This window comes from Micrasema longulum, unplaced genomic scaffold (genome assembly GCF_059751315.1).
Source record: "Micrasema longulum isolate JH-2025_06_02 unplaced genomic scaffold, ASM5975131v1 h1tg000943l, whole genome shotgun sequence".
Lineage (NCBI taxonomy): Eukaryota > Metazoa > Arthropoda > Insecta > Trichoptera > Brachycentridae > Micrasema > Micrasema longulum.
Genome location: NW_028278134.1, coordinates 1 through 16,604, shown reverse-complemented (window position 1 = coordinate 16,604; position 16,604 = coordinate 1). Strand labels below are relative to the sequence as shown.

At 33.9% G+C, this 16,604-nt stretch overlaps 3 protein-coding genes across 4 annotated transcripts; 2 read left to right on the top strand and 1 right to left on the bottom strand.

Annotated features, from left to right (window-relative positions):
- The first annotated feature begins 1,314 nt into the window (after nucleotides 1-1,314).
- On the top strand, nucleotides 1,315-4,609 carry LOC148277981 (4-vinylanisole receptor-like). The gene is made up of 5 exons (XM_088232080.1): nucleotides 1,315-1,442; nucleotides 1,713-1,823; nucleotides 3,134-3,233; nucleotides 3,319-3,579; nucleotides 4,547-4,609. Exons 1-5 carry the CDS (start codon nucleotides 1,315-1,317, stop codon nucleotides 4,607-4,609), a joined length of 663 nt encoding a protein of 220 aa, XP_088088206.1.
- Nucleotides 4,610-7,440: 2,831 nt separating this feature from the next.
- On the top strand, nucleotides 7,441-11,686 carry amx (TM2 domain-containing protein 3 almondex). 2 transcript variants are annotated; one of them, XM_088232062.1, is made up of 4 exons: nucleotides 7,441-7,682; nucleotides 7,776-8,026; nucleotides 9,279-9,400; nucleotides 10,248-11,686. In XM_088232062.1, the coding sequence occupies exons 1-4, from the start codon at nucleotides 7,598-7,600 to the stop codon at nucleotides 10,525-10,527; spliced, it is 738 nt and encodes a 245-aa protein (XP_088088188.1). In that variant the 5' UTR covers nucleotides 7,441-7,597; the 3' UTR covers nucleotides 10,528-11,686. The 2 variants fall into 2 exon arrangements, with proteins under 2 accessions (XP_088088188.1, XP_088088189.1); XM_088232063.1 differs by having other exon boundaries at nucleotides 7,447-7,682; nucleotides 7,857-8,026.
- A 3,017-nt stretch (nucleotides 11,687-14,703) lies between these two features.
- Nucleotides 14,704-16,597, bottom strand: Irbp (Inverted repeat-binding protein). The gene has a single exon (XM_088232061.1). It carries the CDS (start codon nucleotides 16,569-16,571, stop codon nucleotides 14,799-14,801), a length of 1,773 nt encoding a protein of 590 aa, XP_088088187.1. The 5' UTR covers nucleotides 16,572-16,597; the 3' UTR covers nucleotides 14,704-14,798.
- Nucleotides 16,598-16,604: the final 7 nt, after the last annotated feature.

The window sequence follows — 16,604 nt, the reverse complement described above, 5'->3', positions numbered from 1 at the left end:
AAGGATAAGTACCGGCCCGATGCCTTAGATTCTACTTATTAGGCTTGGAAAATTGTCATGCAGGGAAAACTGTTTACAAATTGGTGTTGCAATTTGCATTTTATGTTGTCGATGACGATTGGTTAAAAAATGTTATAAATAACTGTGCAAGAATCAATTTTCCTTCGTAGATTTACTTAGCTTCCTGAGGAAGGACGCGGCGTTTAACAAACTTTAAAAAATAATTTATTGTCTATTGGCACTATCTAACAAAAATGTTTTTCTTTCGAAAGATAAGACAAGTTGTGGCTCTGAAATTCACAACTCGACACCCTTTATTAATATTTCAAATATCTACTCTGGGGTAATTAAACATGTTTCATGAAATTATTTAGCAGAACATTATTGGGATAATATTTACAAATTGGCATCGACATATTAATACATAGGTTAATACAAATCCGTAATACAACGGAAAACAAATGAACGATATTTTTTTTCTATTTTCTATCAAATCGTGATTTTCTTTCTCAATCCAGATACCGAACCGACTTCTCAATAATTAAAAAAAAACAAATTTACATGTTTAGACCGTATTTTAATACAACAATTTAATACATGTTACTATATTTTACCGGTAAAAAATTTCCAAGGAAATTATTTAGATAATTTCTAAAAAATTCAAGAAATATTCTACGAAAATTATTGACTATATGATAATACATAGACGCGCCCTATAGAGTAAAATATTTTTAAAAGGTATGTACGTAAGTTTGTTCATTTACACCAGGGCTGCATTCAACGATCATGCATATGCTATTAAAGATAGGAGAATACTCATTTTTGACATATAAAAAAATATGTGTTTCAACGTTAACAATCAACCCAATCAGATTATTCCTTTAATTCTTTATAATTTTGATCCATTTTGTCAATGCAAATTGTATATCTTTTCTTTCCGGGGAACATTAGTTTTAGGTTTTATAAGAAAACACGTATCTCGGCTAAAGTGTTTAGAAAGTTATTAACTTAAATATTAGACTTAATATATTAGACCATGTTAATCATAGAACTAAATAAAATAAATAATAAAAAAATATGTAAATAAATTATTTTAATAAATCAAAAATGTTTTTTAGGTTTCTTGGATTCTATACGCCAGAAGCGATCGAAAGTAATGACACGTTAAGAAGGCCCTTTCGTATTTATCAGTGGATTTTGTTATTTTTATCATTTACTTTCATTCTCAGTTTATTCGGAGATTTGTACAATGTCCGAAACGATCTCATCCGTTCGGGAGAAGATCTTTGCATCATTTTGGGAGTCGGGTTAGTAATGCTCAAGTCTTTCGATTTCATGCTGAAGTACGATGATATAAAGGAAATGATTCACGAAGTAGAGAAACTTATGATCCCCAACGATCCTAATCACGACAGATTCCAGTATCGTTCCATCCAGGATAAGTACGTCTTCATTGAGTGCATTTCGGCGTCAGGATTTCAATGTTTGGCCTTTGTGATGTTATTCGCTCTGATATCGGCTCCGTCCGCCGACAATAATTTACCGATAAGCGCATATTTCCCCTTCGATATTAATAGTGACCCCACGAACGGCACCATGTTTGCGTATCAGGTTTACGGTGTACTGTATGCCCTGAATGCTATTGTCGCGATAGATGGCTCGATCGGAGTACTTTGGCATCAGATCAGTATGCAATTCGAAATATTGCGCAGAGAGTTTGAAAGTACCGAAGTTTACTGCATGAACCGAAAGAGCTCAGATCCTCATCAACTGGGCATGGAAAGATTGACAACATTGATTAAGAGACACCAACACATCCTGGAGTGAGTAACTTACATTCATTACTTAAGTGGATGGTATTATTTTATTTTATTTATTTTTATTTTTGCACCACAACAGGCCAGGAGGCCCAATTACAATGGTGAATTACATCACAGAGCACCCAGGCTTGATAAAAATCACATTTTAATTTTTGTGCTCTCATCGGGAATCGAACCCGGAACCTGCCGTGCGTGAGTCAAGCGTCTTGACCACTACACCACGGAGGCCGCCAAAATTATAGAAAAATGTGTGCACACCAACCAATCAAAAAATCAAATTGAGATAATTAATGTTTGACATCGGGTTTTTCGAAAATATGATTAATTATTTAACTCGGCTGTTAAGTTTAATACCTATATCTTCTTCCAAGTCGGTCCCTCAACGCTGAGGATCGTGATTACCGTGAACACTTCTGATTAGTCTCTTCCACTCCAGGCTGTCCTCAGCCCGATGAACTGACTCATCAAATTTTAGCCCCGTAGCCACCTTTATTTGGTCAGTCCATCTATATGGGATTCTACCCCGGCTTCTCCTACCTTCAACTCCTATCCTATAATACCTATTTAAAAAGCATTTAATAGAACCAAAAAAGGCGATATTTTTTTTACATGTATTATTTTTTAACATAAACATTTAACAAAAAAGGGGATAACACATTTTTACAGAACATCTTATAAACTATTACCTATGTTAAAACTATAACGCAAAAACGTTAAAACAATATTACTTCCCTAAAAACATACGTGCAGTACCCTAGAAACATATAAAATTGATATACACGCAGTGATATATTATTTATTTATTTATTCATATTTTTCTCTTACAAACTATAATTAATAATAAAAATAATGTGACCTCACTGGGATTACCCGTACGAGGACACTTAACAATATAATTTTTTGAAATGTTTTTACATTTGAGAACAAACACAGAAGACTAACTTAATAAACAGAGGTAATTAACAATATTCAGACAGTTTTAAACACTACACTGTGTAACACTATCTACATCTATATTATTTATATTACAAAACGCACAATTAAAATAACAAAACCCGCTAAAATTAGGTAGTTCTATTACACGTTTGTTGTTAAACTGAAAACCAACTAAAAATTTAAAACGCTTTTGTTCTATGCAATCCAGAAAATTATTACTCCGAGGGCTTGCCACATTTTTGCCTAACGCCATCCAATTATGCTTCATTTTATTTGTTTCCACTATAAACGTTCATTCGTCAACTCTTTTATTTAAAATTTCATATAAAATGAGAATTTTCAGAACACTTTCGTCATTTTTTTATTATTTCTTTTAGACTATCGAATAAGCTGAATAAAATAACAAGTTCGATGATGGCGGCACAAATTTTGGCCAGCAACTTTATGATTTGTCTAACGGGATTTGAAGCAACGCTTGTAAGTAAATAATAATTATTATCAATATGAAATCGAGCTAATGACTTTTTCAATATCAATGCTAAATTGTATGAGATCTTTACAGACATTGGATGAGAAGAAAGTCTTTATAAAGTTCGCTACTCACTTGAGTTCTGCTTTATGTCAATTATTATACTGGTGTATATACGGCGAAATGGTTCGAACGAGCAGTACAAAAATAGCAGATGCCGCATTTTGCACTCCGTGGCACAGAAGTGACCCGGAATACGTAAAACGAGTTCAATTTGTAATTCAAAGAGCTCAAAAGTCCATCGATATAAAGGCGGGATTGATCCATGTTTTGAATTTGGAGACCTTCGTGTCCGTACGTACCTACTAATTATGATCATTAGATAATATCGTCGGTCCGCGTGCATTACTGCCAATCCACAATTTTGACAAAAATGATTCTTTTATATGAGGGGTTTTTTAACTCTTATTCATAGAATTAAGAATAGTCCAGAAGGAGCGTAGAATTATATTTGAATACATTGGACTACGTCCTTGCAATTTCTTTAAAAAAAACTATTGTACACGCGGAAACATTGATTGGCACAACTGAGGAGATAAAGGGTTATTTTATGTTAGTCAAATGTCCACAACGGCGTTGTTTAATCCAAGAGGTTCAATTTTCGTTAGTTCTCTCATTAGATGAGCAAAAAATAGGCTAAAATTGCACTAAATCAATTAAAACCAATGACCTTATTATTAAAAAATAGCGTAAAAAAATGGACTGCCCTGGTAACACTAACAAAATGTCCATTTTGTTTTCTTTGACAATCTGACAAGTAATTTTTTTTTTGAGTAATGCATTTGCTACTTACACGTGCATTTGCTACTTACACATGAAATGTGATCCCATCCTGTTTCTTTTTGATCCCAACAGCATTTCTACACTTTAAAACGACACAACACCGCATAGTTGAATTCAAATCGGGAGTTGCGTACTGAGCGACGTCTGCAATGAAACTAATGGGTCAAAACGTAAAACTACTCGTTTAAGAGTAGTTTAGTCGCCTTCTGTTTGATGCGCGTATGCGGTTTCTGGACTATTCTTAATTCTATGCTCTTATCGGCTGTTCCCTCATCAATAGTAGGCGAGCTTTCTGAAGAAGAGCAGCTCTGCGGATCGGAGATCGGTCATTTGATTTTGAACAGTGTTTACCGTCTCCTGCAAAAAGCTGTTTTAGCAAGTTGGCGGTAATGCACACCGATCGATGATATACTTTTAAATTGTTGCAGTAAATAAAATTAATTATTATAAGTAATCGACCTTTCCTTTTTTATTTCAGATTTTAAGCGGGTCTTATTCATATTTCGCTTTGTTGAGAACCCTTCAAGGATCAGAATACTGAAATATTTATATAAATAATCACTTAACCTTTCCTGCACTAAGCACCCTAGAATTACACATGATCACTTAACTAAGCACTCAAGAATTACTCATGATCCGAACGGGGGGACCAAACGACCCCAGCGTCTACATGTATATGGCATCAGGAGAATAAAACGTTGGAAGCGTTTATGACCGTGCATTAATTTATTCTAGTTTCCCCGTACACATATTTTACTCATCCTGTATTTTATTCATTTTTGATAATTTGCCGAATGCTTATGTACATAAAGTGAAATTGAGCAAATCAGTCTATGGGTGATTCAAATCCCCCCTTCGGTCCGCTTATCTAGCGCCATTTTCGTAATATAATACCTCAAGGGTGCTTTACAAAGTGATTATATAATGATATAAATTTAATTTCAACTTTAACTTTTTAATTTAAGAAAAATAATGTACTTTTTCATACTACTTTTCCACCACACGCTAAGAATTTATTCAAATGATTTAGAGAACAAGTGGGTTTTAAGTTTCTTCCGAAACATCACCTAACTCTCACAGTTTCGGATTTCTGCTGGGAGAGCATTCCATGCCATAGGGCCTGCGACTGCAAATGCACGTTCGCCGAATTTAGTGCGCTGTTTGCGTAGAGGTATAATAACTTTTCTTTTTGAAGTAGATGTAGCTGATGAAGCATAGGACGTCTGTCAGCTAGTTCATCTGGAATGCAGAGTTCCCTTAGATATTCTGGAGCAGAGTTGTGCAGTGACTTATACATAAGCCAACAGAGTTTGTATTCCAACCTCTCTGGAAAACGTAGCCAGTGCAATTCCCGAAGTAGTGGAGTGATATGACTGAATTTAGAGATTCCAAAAATAAGTCTCGCTGCAGCATTTAATACACCCTGTAGGCGAGTCATTTTATTCATCGGTAGACCTGCGTAGATACCATTACAATAATCGACTCTAGACACAACAAACGCATTTATTAATTGACGGGCGGCATCAACTGGCAAATTTTTGCGTATGCATTTAATCTGTCTCAGCTGGTAAAAGCATGAACTTATCGTTCTACTAATTTGAGCGTCAAGAGAAAGGTCAGAATTAAGGATGACTCCCAGTAGTTTAACGGTGGGTAAAGCGGTCCTCCTCACATCGGGTAGTGCCGTACCCTGAATCAAATTCTGTCGTCTGGCTGAAGCCATCCATAGTTGTTCCGTTTTAGATGTATTAAGTGTTAGTCTATTTTCAGCCATCCAGTTTCCTATTTTCTAAATGCATCCACTAATCGAATCAACAAGCACATTTCTCTCGCTCGGTTTACAATAAAAATAAATCTGCGTATCATCTGCATAGCAGTGAGACCACAATCCACATTATTTGATAATATTCTCTTTATCTTTGGTGTACAGGAGACAGAGGAGTGGTCCGAGTACTGATCCTTGGGGTACTCCAGAAGACACCTTAAAGTTGGAAAAGCTATTACCCTGGAACACAACTGCATATTCTCTTTCATTAAAATATAAACTGAACCACATATGTGCCTGATCACGGATACTATAAGTTTTTTCCAGACGTTCAAGCAAAATGTTATGGTCAACAGTATCAAATGCAGCACTCATGTCCAAAAGAGCCAACAACACCAGATTACCAGAGTCTACCGCCGTTATAATGTCAGACAGCACTCTTATCACTCCTGTCTCCGTAGAATGAAAACGTCGGTATGCCGATTGCCTTACCGAAAATAATGAATTCTGCTCGATATAATTAACGAGCCCATGAGAAACTATTTTTTCTAATATTTTTGATACGATGGGAAGATTTGAAATAGGGCGAAAATTGGAAAGATCTTCCACATCTAATTGTGAACCTTTTAAAAGAGGAGTTACATTCGCTTTCTTTATGGCTTTTGGAACAATGCTGTGCTCCATGGAAGTATTGAATAAGTCTGTTAAAAATGGAGCTAATGCGTTAATGCATTTTTTCAAAATTGACACTTTCACCGTAGATTGGTAGAGTGAAACTAAGAATTCCCAGAAATAAAAAGATTTTTTTTAGGTAAATTGAGACTATGGCTCAAATCAGGTGCATAAGTCTCAATTATTAAGTCGCAAATTGTCTCAAATATCTACTGATAGTTATGTAATTAGGAGAAAACTAAATTATTTTATTAATAGGTAGGTACGACTACAACAGTAGTTATTTTATTACAGAAAAGTACAGACTGTGAAGACAGTGTATGCAATTTAATATTTGTTTATTGTTCTAGCATTGTACATGTCTCAAATTACGCACAGTCTCAATTTTGAGTTTTAAATTTGTTTTTTATTTTATGATTTTTGAAAGAGGTTTAATTTTGCTTTTGGTTGGATCTTTTTTATTTGATATTATGCTTTGTAAAGCTGAAAACTTGCTTTATTTAATTTCTCTAATTATGCATGACATATTTACAATATTATTCGTTAAAACGGAATATTTTTTAATTTTTTATTGTCTCATGGTTAAAGCAGTAAAATTCTACATGGGAAACTACGACTTTTTTATTGTGTCTCATGTTTGCAATATTTGTAGGTAAATTGGGACAACAACAAAAAAATAAAAAATAAATTTAAGGATACATGTGGTATGCTTCTGTTACTTAAAACATAGACTCAAATTTGTTTTAAAATTTGAAAGCGTAATATTAAATATATAAAACGATAAAGTCAGTTGAAGTTAAAAACTGTCTCAAGTTGTATGCTTTTACGGTAATGTTTTGCCGAAACTAGTTAGTTTAAAAAATAAAACAAATTTAGTACCTGAGAAAACAAAGTTGTTTCATTTTGATCTATTGGTTATGGTTAATTTTGACAGTAGTTGTCAGTGTGTCAGTAACGAAATCTGTGGTAGTTGATTGTCATTCCGATTTGTCTTGCGATTTCTCTTACCATTTTATATTTGTTGGCATTTAAAAAGAAAACTCCACCAATGTTATTATTTTGATTATATAGAGACATTTGTAAACCTTCACCATGAAGGCATTTTATTTAAACGCTCGCGATATTCTTGCACTCCTTGTAGCATTTCTGCTGAACAATGTTCAACTTTCAATGATGGGTAAGATTCGAGCTATATATTGATGTGACCGTTTTTATTTTATTTTATTATTATTTTCGTTTATTGTTTGCAACGTAATGCATTTAATTTCAGCTAATAATGACATGGATATTATTTCATCGAAAGACTTGAATATTAAGAATACAAATAATGGCAACTCGTCCTTCGTTACAGTTCCATATCATCACAGAAATTCTTCGGACGATCTTCTATCGGAATGTCCGACGAATACAGCTTGTGATAAACTTTTATATCCTTGTATCAAGTGTAACATGACGGCGCAATGTGTGTACGGAGCTCCTGTGAATGTAACCTGTGTTGCTCTGCCACAACTCAATTGTTTGGTAAGTATTTTTTTAAATATTCCTTTTCTCGAATTATCCGCCATTTATTGAAAGCTTGCACAAGTTCCCGTTTTTCTTTCGTAGTAGACCAAAATGAGGTCAATGATCAGATGTTGAGTTAATTTGTCTATCATAATTATGATACAATAGAAATAACAAATATTAATTTACTTGTGGAGATATTATTATTAATTTGGATAATTTTATAGCACTATTTTAGTGAAAATCACCTCCAGGGTGCTGTACAATAAATACATATCCTAGCTACAGAGCGCATGGACAGTTGGGATTCTAGTTTCTCATCTCCAATTATGATATATTACAATTATTATATATAGAAGCTAGATAACAGCGCGTCTTGCAGCTACAGATTCCGTGGACAGTAAGAAATCTAGTCCCCGTTTATATTTTTTTTATTGGCAATGAAGATTAGAGTTTTAGTGAAGTTTAAAAAATAAAAATTAAAAACCAATTTACAAAAATAGGAGTTAGATTACAAGTCTTGCAGCTACTGAGCGCATAAATGGTTGGAATTCTAGACCCCATTTACCTATTGAAGCCAGATTACCAATCGTCTTACAGCTACAAAACACATGGACAAGTGAAATTCTAGAAACTTAAATTATCAATAAATTTAAACATTGAGCATAATAGTAAATTTGTCAGGTGTTCATGCTAAAAAGTAAACAATAAATAAAACTTAACAGAAAAAGCACCGTTTCAACACTATGGATAACAAAACAAATAAAAATATCCGAAGGGCAGCTTTTGTAGATTTTGGGTAGTTACTGTCGCACGTGTGGCCAACAGACTGTTTGCTAATTCCTGGAAGATGGTTGATGTCCATGTGTAGTTACCAAGGCGAGGGATGATGCCTATTTTCCCAATGACTTTGTATCCATTTTGGTTTGTATTGTTTCGTTTTATAATAGGTATGCGAAATTCCCGCTCAATTTTATTTTTTCTTCATTAATATTAGACAAACGTATAAACGTGTATGAGTGTTTTAAAGATTAACATATCGTTTTGTATGTTATAAGAAAGAAGTTCTTTAAAATATTATGTATTTATCAATAGTTCACTTAAAGTAGTACTGTTGTAATTTATCACGAGAGGTAGTGTTCCAGATAGTTAAATCTTAGTACATTCGCGTATGATATATTAGAGAAGAGGAATCATTTGAAGAAATTTACACGTAAGAAGTGTTAAGGAGTTGTAAATATATTATATTCACGCCTTGATTTAATTTTAGGGAAAACGAGAGTTTGAAAGGGTTGCACAATGCAGGTACTGCTATCAGACCGAGCACTGGGAACACAGATGTGTATATAACGCACACTGTAATTCCATCGCATCACCCAGGCAACATTACAGGTAATCATCTTTTTGTTTTTGAAATATTTTGGGGTCTTTAACCTGTCAGTATTTAACAAACTTCTGAATTATAACTGTGATTTTTACTCAAATTCTGTATAATAGATACTTACACACATAATCAATACAATACTTTTTACTATAAACTACCAATATAGTTGTAACATTCGTATGTAAGTAATGAAATAAATGTTAGTTTTAACTATAAAATCACCAAATCAAATTACCTACTTATGTTAATTTGTCATTAAAGGTGTCATCAAGTAGTCATTAATTCCTTTCTTTTGGTTACCGATGATTATATCCGAGAGCATATTTAAAATTTTATTAGAAAAAATTTCCAAATGATTCGTTTTCAAGAAGGGATGTCCATTCAACTTTCATTATTAGTTTTAAAATAATATTACTTGCGAAAGTAACAAATTTATCTTATTAAATGTTATTAAATATTTGTATATAACCACTTACCGACTTTTTTAAGTCTACCGGTTTCGAGACGTACCCGTCTCTTCGTCAGGACACAAATTAAACCAACATGCAAAACCCACTATACACCGTCACCATAGTTGTTACACAAAAATATAAGACCAACACGACATGTATTTTAAATAGCCCGTTATACGATGTTCCATTGTAATGGTCACCCTAAACCTATTAAACTCTAGAAGAGACAGGTACGTCTCGAAACCGGTAGACATGGAAAAGTCGGTAAGTGGTTATATACAAATATTTAATAACATTTAGTAAAATGTTTGACCACAAAGTTAATGCTTTAAATATTAATAAATTTATCCTAAGTCGCATTTCATTTAAAACGATACAGTATCTAGATTTATCGCATTTTCAGAACCAACTGCACCGTACAGCCGGACGTGATATGTCTCGGGCGTCGCGAGTTTGCGAAGCGTATTCCGTGCAACTGGACGGGAGGGACTCGCTGGGGCACTGCCCTCATACTTAGCCTCACTCTCGGAGGCTTCGGGGCTGACCGCTTCTACCTCGGCCACTGGCAAGAGGGCATCGGAAAGTTATTTAGCTTCGGAGGGCTGGGCGTATGGACTCTACTCGACGTTGTTCTTATATCTGTTCACCATCTCGGTCCAGCCGATGGATCTCTCTATATATGAATCCGAAGATATTTGCCAATTGATTATTCATAAAAAAATATTTTTAATAGTTGGCTCTTAGGATCATGCTTATTCCTTTATGGTGGAATGCGCTTAAGAGCTACATTACTATAATCATTCTATACGATTTACAATTATTGATTTTTTAATAACCTTTTATTAGTTTTAATAAAGTATTTCACTAGTCATTGATGTTATAAATTGTGTTACAACAAACATAAATTAATTATTACTTTAAAAAGTCCGGATAGAGAATCGACTTCTTCAGAAAATATAGCAGTAACCCACTTTCTTCTCTTAGTACCCTGTCATGTGTCCCCAATGTTGGCAATCACTCTGGCGAAAGTCTCTCTTTCCTGTGCTGCCTGGAAAATCTGCTCCACAATCCTGATCCCTCAATCTTGCCCTTCGAAATTAAATGAAGCAAGTGCTACTTTTCTCCACGCATTACATGCTCCAGATACGAAATTTTTCAAACATTTTTGGTGTAAGAGTTCTCTGTTCGTTCTAGCTCGACTTCTGAGTTCGTTATCAGGTATGTCCAAGATATCTTAAGCATTCTGCGATGCAACCACATCTCAAAAGCCTTCACCCTATTCATAGTGTTCACCTTCAGAGTCCAAGTCTCGGTCTGAATATTGGTAATGGTATCCGCCAGCAAAACAGCTTCGTCAGCTTTCCTGATATTGTTGATTACAACTCCATTGATCTTCAGACCTCTTTCATTGTTGTTCAGCGCTTTCTTAAAAACATAGTCAGAATACACTGTACTATTTTAAGACTAAATAAGTCAATTATTTTTTTATTTTTTTTAAAGCGAGGACACCCTTGTCACAGTCTCTGCTGAATGGGTATTGCATCTGATATTTCATTTCCGCATCTATTTTCAGCTGTCTGGTACCAGTATGGGTTTTGGATAAACATTTGATGTTTAGTGTCTATATTACACTCCCTCTCTAACCCACTTTGTTCAAAGGAAAAAAACTAGTTAATTTGTTGAATCAATTTTGTCTTTAATACTACGTTATTACGAGGAAGATGGGACTGACTGATTTTGCTCGTTATTAGCATTACTCACTATACCAGAGAAAGATTTTTTTAAATCCAATCGCTATTGCATATTGTCACTATTGAAAATTATAATAAATGCTTACAAACATACCAGATTCTTAATTTCAAATTTAAATAAATATACATTTGTATTTATTTATTATGACAATGTGATAAGGATGGAGAAAACTTTTTACATATTTCGCGTCACATTCTATTGTACAAATAATTACCACTTTTTTGCAAATTGAAACACTTCTGTCAGCAGTCATGTTTACAATTCAGGGGTAAGGTTTTAACTTATTAGACATCACCCATTTGTAATGTTCATTATGCATGCGCCATAGAGTATTAAAAAAAACAATGTAAATCGTAATGAGGTGCAGAGCCTGTACTTACTAAGTTCACAAAGCTTGGATTTTTTATACGCAATTTCAACCATATGTGTAATACTTTGTCAGTTACTGTCGGCGAAAACACCAATTACGTGCTTAGACACTTGCAACGTAAACCGATACCAACACCCAGGGGCATCGGTAATAAATTAGTCCCCAATTGGTTTGTAAACAATTGAAGAGTTTTTGCTCAACTGTTGACAATATTTTGTTCGGTATGTCCGAGAAGAAGCTCGTTATAAAAGTGAATAAATGTATGGAAAAAACCACAAACTAAAATGTCAACTGATGTTTCCTCATTATATCCAAGGTCTCACTATTTCCGTGATTTTTATAACCAAATTCCACTGTATATCCTACCTGGGTAACCTTTGTTTCTCAATATAAGGGATTTTATATTTTGGTAATGCCAAATTTTGGTAATTATTTATAAAATTAGGAGGGCTTAAAATTATTTAATTTATTTTTTCAATTTACGCTTTGGTTAGTTCTTAATATAAACTTTTAATATGTTATATTTTTAATATCAAAAACATTTTTTATACACAAATAAGAGTAAACTTTTAATATGTATTTAGGGCATGTTTCAAAATTATGTAAAATGTTTCCCTCGACATGAGACACCCTATTATTATGACTTTTTTTTAAACCTAAAATAATAAATAACATTACACTAATTATTAAAATATTATATCAAGAAAATATTTTTTTCAAAATGATTAAAATTTTTATACTTTTGATTTTTAAAAATATTTTCTTTTGAATGATGAGGTACAATGCTAAAATTGAGAAATAATGATGCGAGGAATACTGTACAAACGGTTAAAACAAAAAAAATATTTTTTTTATCTCACTTTTAACAAGGGAAAGTCACCTACACAAAAATATCAATGAATTTTATCTCCTCTACTTTATTGTTACACTGCATTCTCATAGGATTAGTTAAATGAATGTTTAGTATTTTTTTTATAAATATACAGAAATAAAATTATAATATTTGTGTCAGAAATGAAACTGTAAATAATACTATATTTGTCTGTATTTCATTTGTACCAACATCCCTTTATACTGATGAGACTAGTGGATTAGTTTTTTCAAGCTGTTTGATTTATCAAATATTGTTTGTTTCAAGACACTTTTGATGTCAAAAGTGATCAGCTCTTTTAATAAGCTATATATATTTTTTAATTTACTATGATTCATGTAACGGGATAACCTTAAAATGTGATTTCAAGAGAATTGGTCCATGACGTATTGATGCACAAAATCGATTGACGGGGATAACATATGTTTTTCTGCCAAAAATTCATTATAGGGACTGAGAGAGTCGTTATTTTTAATTGATTGCTATTTTTACTCTAAATATGATAGTTTTTCTGATACTCCAGCGGAGCTTTTGGTTGATTAAAATTATGAGTAATATATTAACAGAATGCTTTTTAGGTTCCCCTGCCCAAACATTCAATTGACAGTTATGGGATATTGCAGTATCACCGATGATACATTGATTGTAAAAAAATAGATTCTGCATAGGACATTATGAATAATTTTATTTTATTTTTTGCACGGCAGGCCAGGAGGCCCAATTACAGTGATGAATTACATCACAGAACACCTAGCCTTGAGAAAAACCACCGGGAATCGAACCCGAAACCTTCTGTGTGCGAGTCAAGCATCTTAACCACTACACCACATATGCCGCCGGTAATGATTGAACATGTTGATGGGTGTTCTGTGAAGTTACTTACTCTAGTGGTAGTAAACATATTTTAACGCTCTTATTGAGTAAGCGTTATAAATATTATGACCCTGGACTTGTATATGAAAACAAAAGTTTATAAATAATTAATTTAATTGAAATACTAAAAAATGAACAAACATTCCGCATTCTATTCAATGATACATAGGTAAATTAACGTTCCACTAGATATACTAATTTTAAAAAAGAACTTAATACAATAAAACAGATTGCTTATACTAATGGATATAATGAGAACTTAATTGATAAAATATGAAATCAAAAACAAAAACGCAAACTTATAAATAAATATTTATATTCGACTCCCACAGTAAATAAAGCAAATTCACCTAAACAATGGAGGCGGATTCTTTTTATAAATGACATTTTTTCAAAACAATTATCTAATTCCCTACCATCAAACATTAAACCGGCGTTCTACACAACTAACAATATAGGAACATTGCTAAAAAATCACAAGGACGAAGTCCATAAATATAATAAATCTGGGATATACCAATTAAATTGTAATGATTGCGATTCAATCTACATTGGGAAAACTCAAAGAAACTTTAATATTAGAGTAAAAAGCACTTAAGATGCTTAAATAGTAATTTTTCTGAATTCGCAAATCATTCGATAGAAAATAATCGTAACTTCAATAAAGACACTGGATTAAAAGTTCTTCATGTTGAAAATAAAATATTAAAATTAGACAACTTAGAAATTAAAAAAGCGATTCATAATAAGAAAAAAATAATTAATAACCAAATAAACAATATTTCTTTTGGTCCTCTCCTGTCTTGCTTCAAAAATATTGATATCAAATTACCACCCTTGTAAGGAAAAAAAGACCTAATTTATTGGGTTCACGTGTAGTATTTAGTGAACATGATAAAAATAAAATAGGAATTAATTCATTAGTTACGTAAACCTTGACGAAGAAGCTTGTTTGCTTTGAAACCGGATGGTGGAAAAAAAAAATACTAAAAAAATGGTGGTTAAAAAAAAACTTGTATTATTTATTTTATTATAATGAATAATCACAAAGTTAGTGCTTCAAATATAAACTTTATAAAAAATTTAATTTATTGAGATTTTGAAATAAAGTCAAGAATATCATTCCTTTTTTCGTAAATAAGATTCACTAACTGATCCTTCTTCATGCCTGTTAATGCTCGAGCGCTTGGCAGAAATGTTTTTATAGCTAATTTTAACAGAGGAATGGTATATTTATCTAATTGTTTGTTCCCGATTCGTGAAATCAGCAGGTTTAGGTCCATTTGTTCACTATCATCAGATGCAACTTTTTTCCTGGATGAATCAGCATTTTGAGACCTTTTAACTGCAGAGTTATTCATAGGTCCAAATAAATTAAGAAAGTCATCCTGCAGATGTCCCAACCTTTCCCTTTGTTCATCAACATCCGGCATTGTGGAATCTACCGTTTCTTCGAGGGCCGGTTCTTCCAGCGCCAGCGCTTCGATCGCCTTATAAAATGTTTGCAGTTTGGGATTCTCAAACATGTCGCCTGAATATTTAAACTTCAACTTCTTGAGAATACTTTCAACGCATTTATTTTGTTCGCCCGTCGCTTCGGGAAGTTGTTCCAAAGGAACTTGCTTGAAATGATCAGTGTAGGGAATATATACTACGTGAAAGCCGTCCGGTTGAATTTGACAATTCCCTTTCATCACTCTCTTCTGCGGAACCAAGGCTACATATCGTGCGTGAGAGAAACGTCGAGATACCATCAGACAGATAGCGATACGCCCCGAAGCTAAGCAACGGTCTCGCAACGCAACAAACAATGTAGTGGACCCTTCTACTAAAGCTTCATTCGGATAAAGAAATGCGGAAGGTTTTAAAAACCATTCGGGCATTTTTAGAATAGAGGCCGGCTTAAATCCTAAGAGTTTAATACTAGGAGTTCCGGCATATCTGTAAAGTTCTCTGTGTTCCTCGCTTGTTAATTTGATGGCTCTATCTCCGTATTCTACTTTCATAATCACGTCACTTCTTAAAACTGGAACCGCGGGTCTGGCGGGCGTCGGCATGTCGGAAAATTCTTCCGAGTCATCGTCCTCTGCGTCTTCCCTGGGATTGGGGACTCGAGAGAGAATATTGGAGGAAACCACCGGGTCGTTGGTATCTCTGTCCAACAGCTGCTTCTTGGGGAGACTCTGAGACTTGCAGAGTTGATACAAACCGACACCCAAAACCACATCGGGACCTAAAAACATTTTTAGCTGTGCGGATGCACTTTTCCGATGATTGTTACTCCATATGAGGTTTAATATATTGTCAGCGTCCATAGTCGGTTCCGGTATGTCCCATTCTAAGTTAGGCTGGTTCAGTATAACTTTTCCCAACTCTACGAAGAAGCTGTCGGCAGGAATCTGTCTATCGGAAACATTGGCGATATTTATATTAATGCCCAATGCTCGAATATCGGAAGCTCTTTTCAGTATGACTTTATGCATATTTGGATCCGGGAGAGAAAGTTCGCTCAGTAGCACTATTGTCTGATTGCTCATTTTCTTGTGACATGCAGAAAACATGAGTGAAGCTTGCCATAAGGCGTCCGCTAGATTAAAGTCCTCAGTGATACCCCATTGCTTGCATATTTCCTGGGGATTGGAGACGAACTCCTTTAACTTCTTCACGTCGCTCACAGATGGCTCTTTCAATTGCATGAACTGCACAACATTGTTGATGCCTTTATTGTCATCTTTCTTGGTGGCGAATAAGGATATTCCGATTAGTTGTTTCGGGGAATTTATAATTATTTTTTGTAAGAGACTAGTGCAAGCATTCAATATGACATCGACCGGTCTTTCATCATTAATTTTTTTCCACATTGGCGGAGAAACATCTAACAGAATAACACAACA

Bases quoted from the DNA above. Each gene is read 5' to 3' on its own strand.
- amx (XM_088232062.1), top strand. From the start codon at position 7,598: ATGAAGGCATTTTATTTAAACGCTCGCGATATTCTTGCACTCCTTGTA. The intron at 7,683-7,775 runs GTAAGATTCGAG...ATTTAATTTCAG, and splicing joins TGTTCAACTTTCAATGATGG to CTAATAATGACATGGATATT. The intron at 8,027-9,278 runs GTAAGTATTTTT...ATTTAATTTTAG, and splicing joins TGCCACAACTCAATTGTTTG to GGAAAACGAGAGTTTGAAAG.
- Irbp (XM_088232061.1), bottom strand. From the start codon at position 16,571: ATGTGGAAAAAAATTAATGATGAAAGACCGGTCGATGTCATATTGAAT.
- LOC148277981 (XM_088232080.1), top strand. From the start codon at position 1,315: ATGCTCAAGTCTTTCGATTTCATGCTGAAGTACGATGATATAAAGGAA. The intron at 1,443-1,712 runs GTACGTCTTCAT...AATATTGCGCAG, and splicing joins TATCGTTCCATCCAGGATAA to AGAGTTTGAAAGTACCGAAG. The intron at 3,234-3,318 runs GTAAGTAAATAA...AGATCTTTACAG, and splicing joins CGGGATTTGAAGCAACGCTT to ACATTGGATGAGAAGAAAGT.